We start from the raw sequence: 10383 nt of genomic DNA, 5'->3' as shown, positions 1-10383 counted from the left end.
GATTGGTTGGGTCCTAATAGGGTCAAGATTGATAGTGAGCACTAGTTAGTGAGAGTTAAAATCCCAAGTGGGGGAGACCTAATTATTCAGGGTGAGGGTGCTCAACATGGACTGACTCTTTGTTCAGCTGCGAGGGATTGGCGATATATTAAGCAAGGTTGTTTTGGATATTTGGCCTATATGGCGGACATTAGAGTTAGGGGCAAGGTTACCGTGAGTGATGTGCACATTGTTCGGGATTTTCCTGATGTTTTTCCTGAGAATTTTCCGAGAGTACCTCCCATGAGGCAGGTTGAGTTCCAGGTTGATTTAGTTCCTGATGTGACCTCGATAGCCAAAACACCATATCGATTAGCACCACCGGAGATGCATGAGTTGTCTACATAGCTTTAGGAATTGCTAGATAAGGGGTTTATTAGACTGAGTAGTTTGCTATGGGGATCACCAAACCGGTTCATGAAAAAGAAGGATGGTTCACACAGGATGCACATTGACTACTGAGAGTTGAGTAAGCTAATGGTGAAGAACAGTTACCCACTCCCAAAGATTGATGACCTATTTGACCAGCTTCAGTGTGCATCTTAATTCGCCAGGATTGATTTGTGATTTAGATATTACCAGATGAGGGTAAGGAACGAGGATGTGCAGAAAAGGACCTTTAGAACTCGTGGTGACGCCATTCAGGCTCACCAATACACCAACAATGTTTATGGATATCATGAATTGAGTATGCAGATCAATGTTAGATCGGTCGATGATTGTGTATATTGATGATTTTCTCATCTACACCAAGACCAAGGAGCAACACGATGAGCACTTGCGAGAGGTTTTAGAGACCTTGAGGAGGGAGAGGCTATATGCCAACTTCTCCAAATGTGATTTCTAGTTGCACGAGATGCAGTTCTTGGGGAACATCGTCAACCATAAGGGTATATTGGTTGATCCAACCATGATTGAGGCTGTGGTGAGGTGGGAGGTTTCGAGGACGCCATCTGAGATTTGGAGTTTTCTTGGTCTGATGGGTTATTATCGGAGGTTTATCCATGATTTCTCCAAGATCGTTGTACCACTGACCCGTTTGATGAAGAAGAATGTCACTTTCCGATGGGCCCCTGATCAACATGTAGCTTTTGAGACACTGAGCAAGAGATTATGTGAGACACCGATTCTCACTCTACCTGAGGGTATGGATAATTTTATGGTTTATTTTTATTTGTCTATCTTGGGTTTGGGAGTTGTACTCATGCAAAGAGGTCACGTTATTCCTTACGCTTCGAGGCAGCTGAAGCCTCATGAGGTGAATTACCCTACACATGATTTGGAGTTGGGGGCTGTCGTTTTTGCCCTTAAAATATGGAGACAATACTTGTATAGATTAGGTGCACTATTTACACTAACCATGAGAGCCTGATATATCTGATGGATCATCCGAATCTGAATACGAGGCAATGAAGGTGGTTGGATGTGGTGAAGGATTATGACTGTGAGATTTTATATCACCCTGGGAAGGCAAATGTTGTGGCCAGTGCCTTGAGTCACAAGGAAGTGAGTACACCTATTAAATATACATGTATGAGGATGGTTATTGTCTCGCCATTGTTGGAATTGATTAGGAAGGTGCAGGTGGAGGGATTGAAGAGGGAAAATTTTAAGGAAGAAAGGATTATGGGCTAGATTCCATTTTTCGTCAGAGATAGTTGGGGTTTATTGACTTAGTGTGGTAGGGTTTAGGTCCGAACTGCTGGTGAGGTTAGCAGACAATACCGGAGGAGGCTCATAAGACGAAGTTTTCGATCCACCCAGGGGCTATGAAGATGTATAGAGATCTGAAGTTTATTTAATGGTGGCCCTGTATGAAGAGAAATATAGCGTGGTTTGTGGAGTGGTTCTTCACTTGCCAGAAAGCCAAGGCCGAACATCAACGACCGCATGGAAAGATGTAGCCGTTATCCATTCCCGGATGGAAATAGGAAGAGATCACCATGGACTTCTTCAAGAAGTTTCCGAGGACGAAACGTGGGGTTGATTCTATTTGGGTCATCGTTGATAGATTGAATAAGAGTGCTCATTACATACCGATAACTGTGAGTATATCTCCCAAGAAGTTGGCCAACATTTTCATCCGAGAGGTGGTGGTTCGACACGGGGTGCCTGCTTTGGTGGTTTCGGATCGAGATCTACGTTTTACCTCCAGGTTTTGGAGGAAGTTTCATGAGGTTTTGGGTACTCATCTGCATTTCAGTACATCATACCACCCCAGACTGATGGACAGAGAGAGTGGATGATTCATACACTCAGAGATATACTCAAGGCGTATGTGCTAGATTTTGGTGGGAGTTAGGATACTTATGTTCCACTGTCTGAGTTCTCCTCAAACAACTATTATCATGCCAGTATCGATCGACCTCCCTTTGAGATGTTTTACATGAAGAAATGTTGGACCCCAGTTTGTTAGGGCGAGGTTGGGATTGGGTTATGGGAAATACTGAGGTAGTACTCAAGACAACAGAGTTGATTCAACAGGTGCGAGGCCTTCTACAAACATCTCAGAGTCACCCGAAGAGTTATACTGACCAACGATGATCGGACCTCGAGTTATAGGGGGTGGGGGGTTTGCTTCTGAAAGTGTCACCTTGGAAAGGTATCATCCGATTTCGTAAGCGGGGAAAGTTAGGACCCCGGTATATAGATCCCTTTAATATTATCGTCAGGGTGGAAAAGGTTGTATACCGACTGGATTTGCTGGATGAGCTTAGTCAGATCCACAACACTTTCCATGTCTCTTAGTTATAGAAGTGTTTAGTTGACGACTCTGCGGTGGTTCCATTGTATGATATTTAGGTGGATGAGCGCTTGAACTACGTGGAGAGATCAGTGGTGATTCTTGAAAGGAAGACCAAGACCTAACACAACAAGATAGTGGAGCTGATGAAGGTGCAATGGAAGCACTGAAAGGGTTCAAAGTGGACATGGGAACTCAAGGAGGAGATAAGAGAGCATTAATTTGAGCTATTTGCAACATCAGATTTCGAGGACGATGTCTGATCCAAATGGGGGAGAGTTGTAACACCTTTTTTAGGTATGAGATAAAATGTTACTTTTTAATTTTTCATTTTAGGTGGCCTTGGCATGGTAGAGCCTCACAACAACGTGGAGATTTTTATGACAACAAGATTTTCTAACCCGCCACGATGTGGCCATAAGTACCACGACATGGGAGTTGATTTTGGTGAAACTCTAGATTTTTGGGTTGGATCCCTATTTAAAGGAAGTGATGGCAAGGGTTTCCACCACCATTTGCCTCCATCACCTCCAAAAAGCATATGTGGGAAACGCTAGCCTTCCTTGTTAAGTATTGACCTCTTTCTGGTGTTTTGTTGCATTTTGAAGGAAAAAGAAGAAGGTGTTAGCCAAAGGATCAAGCAACAACACCTCTCCATCCATCAAATCATTCTCTGGACCATTTGTAAGTCCCTAAGTTTATGCATTGATGACACTTTGGTTGTAGATCTAGTTTCTTAAGCATATTTTGGTCCACAAGGAAATGTTTGGTTGGTTTGAAGTGATAAAGGTTGCAACTTTATGACTCTCCTGATTCCCATGAATAATATATCTTATAGATCTAGGTTGTAGTTGGTATTCTTCACCTTCCATGAGTTTTTGGTCACTTTTAGCTCCTTTCCACCACCATTGGACATGCATGTCTATAAACCACCTACCTTTATGCTAGATTTGGTATTGGAAACTCTTTTAAAGTGGTTGGGGTAAGAATGTTTCAGATTAAGGAATAAATGATTAAGTTTTTGTTGTATTTTTCCCTATTTAGACCCATGGTATGAGATCATGACCTATTTGGGCGTCTTAATGGATAAAGTTGGAAACTTTATCCATTTAGACCATAGTATGTACTAGATCTGAGCTTTAGATCTCTTAGAATCGAAGGAAATGGATTAACCCATTAAGTTGTTAGAAACCTAGTGCCCATGACATGGTGGTTGTGAATTACCGAACTGTTTGTTGATAAAGGGCCACGACATGGTCATGGAAGTCCACGACGTGGCAGTTGACCAAAGTCAACGGTGACCGTTGACTTTGATCGTTGAGTTTTTGACCATTTTGATTTTTGGTCAACTTTAAGGGGTTTGAGACTTGGAAGGGAAAAATGGTCTTTTTGTAATGACCCAAAATTTATAAGTAAAAATTTCATTTTTAATTTCATTAATCCAAACAACACATGTCTCGAAAGTATCCAAAATACAACTTATCAGAAATATAAGAGTAACAAAAAAAAAACATGTGGTTGTGTCAGGTCCATAACAACTCTTGGGCCTGTATCAACCTCGAGTCCATATGATTCCAAGCCCAAATTGGCTCCATACATATATCATACAATCACATAAAGGTACACATCATGCACATATAGATCAATGGACCGACCTTGGTGCCTTCGACCCACTAGTGTGGTAAGAAGAATCACCTCTAGCTGAAGGTAACTGAATCTCACACTTGCACTGCTGCTAAATGGAATCTACACACTAATCAAAACCTAAAGACGGACCTAATTAAAATCGGGGTTTTAACCAAGTATCAATGGTCCAAATCATCCTTTATATTCTTAAGGGAAAAAATAATACCATTTTTTCCCTTCTTATTGCTAGCCCAACTAAACAAGTCCAAAAACCCCTACTGGCTCGAGGCCCAATGGTTTTTCTGGGAGTACGCCAGGTGTACTCTCTGCTATGCCTGACACACAGCTTGACTCACGAAAGGGAGGTTACGGGGAATCACCTTCTATACCCATCATACAGAGCGTTATGCCTAACGTAATACTCTAACGTCCAAACACCCACTAAATGGTCTTAATACGTTAAGACTTCATGTCCAACTTTAGATCTAAGCTTAATAAATCGTCGAAGGCCATAAAGTTGCAACCTTTATTCCTTTGCATGGCTACAAGGAGCCCAACAACAACACCAAAACCCTAACTCATTCAACCATCTAAAACTTCAATACTCTTGCATGGAAGAATACTGAGGTCCAAGCTTGCATTTTTATGACTTAACACACCTTAAAATGTATGAAAGGACAACTTAAAGGTCTTGGAGTATTCCATACTCACAAGGAAAAAAAATTAGGACAAAAGGTGTATAATTCTAAGATTGAACAAGATCTAAAGGAATATTCATCAAGGTTAGAGCTTTATACCTCTACAAGATGCATAAGGGAGAGTGATTGTTGGATCCAAAGGATTGAGTGAAACACCACAACTTCAAGAGTCTTCTTTCACCATCAAGAACACCCAAAATGACCTTCTAAGTCTTCAAACCGCATACACTCAATTAGGGTTTCGAAATGGAGGCTAAGAGAGATGGATGATGAGAGATAAGAAGGGCTAGAGGTCATAAGGTCTTTAAATAGGGTCCAAACCCTAAAAATTAGGGTTTGTCCCTTGCTTGCCTATGCCTAGCATATATACATGTACGCCCAACTTTAGTGAGAGACTTCGAGATCACATGTAAAGTCCTACGCTTGGTGTACCTGACTCATACACCCAACATGGGGACCAATTTTGCTAGCTTTTAAGAAATAAAGCCAGAAAGGATAATTACCTGGAACACTGGTGTTAAAAATATCCTCTACTTGAATCAAACTTCGTCCTCGAAGTCCTCCACTACAAACAAGTATGGTTAATGCTCCCTTATCTCATCCACAGGCTCCTATGTCTATTCCGAGCCTTTCTAGTGTTGCTATTGCACCTTCACCATGTTCACTTCTTTCTTGCGTGGAGCCTTGGACTTCTTGTTAAGAATTACAATCAGTCTCTCCATATTGTTCAGTCTTTCATCGAACCGAGTATCATCCAAAGGGATCACCGCCGACTCATCGACTACACACTTCTGCAACTGAGACACATGGAATTTTTTGTGGATTTGACTAAGCTCACCAGTCAAATCTAGTCGGTATGCGACCTTTCCCACCTGGGCAATAATACAAAAGGGACTGATAAATCGACAACCCAACTTGCCCCGATTCCGAAATCAGATGACAACTTTCCAAGGCGACACCTTCAAAAGCACCAAGTCCCCCACCTGGAACTCGAGGTCCGATCATCGCTGGTCTGCATAACACTTCTATTGACTTCGCATGAATCGCAGCCTATTGTGCACCTGCTGAATCAATTCAGTTGTCTTAGTACCATTTTAGTACTCCCCATGACTCAATGCCCGACCTCCCCTATCAAAGCGAGGTCCTACACCACTTCCCACACAACATCTCAAAAGATGGTCGATCAATACTGGCATGATAGTTGCTATTGTAGGAGAACTCGACCAATGGAAGGTAAGTATCCCAACTTTTTCAAAAATCTAATACGCACACCTGGGCATATCTTCGAGCGTCTAAATCATTCACCCACTCTGACTGTCGATATGGGGGTGGTATGCAGTACCCAAATCCTCATGAAACTTCCTCCAAAACCTGGAAGCAAACATCCCGGTCCGAAACCACCAAAACTAGAACTGCATTCCGAACCACCACCTCCCGAATGTAAATGTCAGCTATACTCTTGACGACCAGTATGAAATGTGAACTCTTGGTCAATCTATCAACATCGAACCATATAGAATCAACTCCACGTGTCGTCCTTGGAAGTTTTGTGATAAAATCAATGGCGATCTCTTCCCATTTCCACATAGGAATATGTAATGGTTGCATCTTGTCGCGGGGTCTCTAATGTTCAGTCTTGAATTTCCTGCAAGTCAGAAACACTTTACAAACCATGATATCTCCCATTTCATACAGGGCCACCAATAACTCAGCTTCAGATCCCGATACACCTTCGTGGCCCCCAGATTGATTGAAAAGTTTGACATATGAGCCTCTTCTAGAACTGTCTGTCTCACCCCACCCGTAGTTGGAACCCAAACTCCATCACACTAAGTCAATAAACCTCGACTGTCTATAACAAATAAATGAATCTTCCCTCTGATTTGCTTTGCCTTCCGATTCTCCTTCTTCAATCCCTCTACCTGAGCCTTCTTAATAATATCCAACAGAGGCGAAATAATAACCATCCTCAGACAAATATCTCCGATAGGCGCACTCACTACCTTATGACTCAAGGCATCGGCCACCAAATTAGGCTTCCTAAGGTGGTACATGATCTCAAAATCAAATTCATTTACCACATCTAGCCATCTTCGCTTCCGCATATTCAAATTTGGCTGGTCCATCAGGCACCTTAAACTCTTTGTGGTAAGTGTAGATATTACTGTTGGGTTTTGAGCATACTAACACCCCTAAGTGTACATGCAACCCTAAATACCTTGGATCTATGTTTTCTCTATTATACATGCAAATATGAATATTCCAAGGTATTACCCTATCTATCATACAATCTTATGTACTAGGATAACAAAAACTAGATAGAATACATACCTTGTTGTTGTAACTTGTCTTCATGAAGCTTGAGTGCCTAGTGCCCCAAGTGTGACACCTCAAATGGTTCATATAACGCCATGAACACTTGGAATAACCATGAGAAGAAGACACTCCAAGCTCAAATTGACTAGCCCTCACATATGTATCACTTGTGCCAATTTATTGAGCTAAAGGGGTCCTTATATAGTGTGCACATTAGGGTTACACCATGTAACCCATGACTTTACCCATTCCTTATACTCCATGGGTTTTAACCTCCATGGAGTATCCATGGGCCACCACATGGGTTAAACCCAACATAAGGAATCTTGGATCATAAGCCCACATATATAAGAATGAATGATTTACACAATCAATCCCCATATATTTAATTAGTCTCTTTTGATCACTAAATCAAGTCCAAATTAATTATTGATCAATACTAATTAAATAACATGATTCGTATTAATATATTAGAACTTATAATATATTAATATGTCACAAATGTCTTCTTCTCACAAAACGGTCTATCCCAATGTCCCGATGCCATGCAACCCAAATGGACCATGCCGAGTCGGGTCAAGTCTTACCAATTATAGTTATGGACTTAGACAGTAATCCAATAATTACACCTAACCCCATACAGATAGTTCCTCCAAATCTTGAGGGAAAAAACCACAACCCCCAACTCCAAATCATGTGTATGATAATTCGACTCATGAGGCTTCAACTGCCTCGAAGTGTAAGCAATCACGTGACCTCTCTGCATGAAAAAAAATCTCAAATCCGATATAGAGGCGTCAAAATAAACCATAAAATCATCCATACCCTCAGGAAGGATGAGAATCGAGGCCTCGTACAATCTCTGTCTCAACATCTCAAAAGCCAACTGCTGATTGGGCCCCCATCGAAAAGTAACATTCTTCTTTATCAAGCGAGTCAATGACACTACAATCTTGGAGAAATCCTGGATAAATCTTCGGTAATACCCTACGATACCTAGGAAGGTTTGAATATCAGAGGGAGTCCTTGAAACCTCCCAATCGCATCACAACCTCGATCATGGCCATATCAACCATGATACCTTTCTGGTTGACTATGTGCCCCAAGAATTGCACCTCACGCAACCAGAAATCACATTTTGAGAGATTGAATTACAAACTTTCCCTCCTAAGGGTCTCTAATACCTCCCGTAAGTGTTCCCCATACTGCTCCTGTTCTTGGAGTAGACCAGAGTATCATCTACGAATACTATCACCGAACGATCCATCATCAGCCTGTAAACCCTGTTCATGAGATCCATGAACGATCCATCATCGGCCTACAAACTCATAATGACCATAACGAGTCTCAAAGGTCGTATTCTATACATCATCATCCCTGATCCTCATCTGATGCTAGTTTGATTGTAAATCAATCTTGGAAAACCAAGATGCAACCTAAAGCTGGTCAAATGAGCCATTGATCCTCGAGAGTGGGTAACAGTTCTTCATTGTTAGCTTATTCAACTACCAGTAGTCAATGGACATCCTGTGTGAGACGCCCTTCTTCTTTACAAATAGGATCAGTGCTCCTCAAGGTGAGATACTCGACCAAATAAATCCCCTTGTTTAGTAGCTCCTGAAGCTGCGTAGATAACTCCTGCATCTCTGATGGTGCCAAACGATATGGTGCTTTGGCTATTAGGGCCGTTCTAGGAACCAAATCAATCCAGAACTCGACTTTCCTCTTGGGCGGAACTCTTCAAAATTCCTCAAGAAACACATCGGGGAAATCCCGAACAATAGGCACCTCACTTAACACCATCATGCCCTCAACTCGATCATCTGCCACATAAGCCAGAAACCCATAACAACCCTACTGAAGATATCTCTTGTCCCTTGCAGCTGAATAGAGAACTGGCTCATGCAAAGCTCGCTCTCTAGGAATAACTAGGTCTCCCCCACTTGGTGTTTGAACGCTCACTAGATGACACTCATAGTCAATAATGGCCCCATTGGGACCCAACCATTCCACCCCGATGATAATTTTTGATCCCCGCAGAGGAATCAACACCAAATCAATAGAGTACCTCACGCTAAACAGGTTCAGGACACACCCAAGATGAACCCTTGAAGCACTCACAAAATGATCATCAGCAATCTCTACCTCCAACAGATAATCCAAAATCCAGGAGCATCATTAAACTTCTTGCTAAGCGCAAGATATATAAAGGATCGGGTACCACCCGAGTCAAACAGAACATGAGCAGTCATACCATTGACTAAGAAAGTTCCTATACATTATCAGACACAATTATAAGCATAAATAAGGAAAGGGATAAAAATATAATAAAATGCATATCGGTAACCACATATGGTGTTGCACAAGCCTCATCGGTAGTCAGCTGGAATGCCCTGCTCTTCATCGTAGGTGTCTCCGCCTTTCCCTGGCAGTGATTTGTAATCCTCCAGGTGGCTGGTGCAAGTGCTGCCACTACCCTTCCTGTTAATATTGGACAGTAGGTCTTTTTATGGCTGGTCAGGTTGCAGTGAAAATAGATCAGTACATTCCGGGGGTAATCCCTACTCATGTGAACCGTCTTCCCACACCTCTAACAACCTGAACGCATTGATTGGTATGCCCCAATGTGATATTTTTGCACTTTTTGTAGCGACCTCGGCCCTGCTGGTCCCTAGAATGCGAATCAGAAGTGTTGGGCCTCTTAACCTGGCAACAAAAGTCTGCATTTGCTCCGACTTGCGCTTCGTCTAAAGCTCCAGGTTTTCGGTTTCTTGCACATCGAAAAGCTCACAAACTCTCTTATGTTATCCCTCAACATGATAGGTATCTTGTCTTCCTCATCCACAGTGTACTTTGGAACCAAAAGAGCTCTCTCCCGGAACTTGGAGGTTATCTCTGCTATAGTCTCAGTATTCTGAAAAAGGTCTTGGAACTCCCTCACCAGTTGCTGCACCTCGATTG

The 10383-nt window shown here is 42.1% G+C and overlaps 1 protein-coding gene across 1 annotated transcript; it reads left to right on the top strand.

The window, feature by feature from the left end:
• Window positions 1–895: 895 nt before the first annotated feature.
• Window positions 896–3339, top strand: LOC145003434 (putative mitochondrial protein AtMg00860). The gene is made up of 2 exons (XM_078962556.1): window positions 896–1184; window positions 3119–3339. The coding sequence occupies exons 1-2, from the start codon at window positions 896–898 to the stop codon at window positions 3337–3339; spliced, it is 510 nt and encodes a 169-aa protein (XP_078818682.1).
• Window positions 3340–10383: the final 7044 nt, after the last annotated feature.

The sequence above is a fragment of the Lactuca saligna genome, chromosome 1 (genome assembly GCF_052625555.1).
Source record: "Lactuca saligna cultivar CGN05327 chromosome 1, ASM5262555v1, whole genome shotgun sequence".
NCBI classification, from domain to species: Eukaryota; Viridiplantae; Streptophyta; class Magnoliopsida; order Asterales; family Asteraceae; genus Lactuca; species Lactuca saligna.
Note: the sequence above shows the minus strand (reverse complement) of the source record. Positions and strands in the feature narration are given on the sequence as shown.

Excerpts from the sequence above, each read along its gene's own strand:
- LOC145003434 (XM_078962556.1), top strand. The coding sequence starts at position 896 with ATGCAGTTCTTGGGGAACATCGTCAACCATAAGGGTATATTGGTTGAT. Across the intron at positions 1,185-3,118 it reads GATTCTCACTCTACCTGAGG|GTGGCCTTGGCATGGTAGAG; the intron begins GTATGGATAATT and ends TTTTCATTTTAG.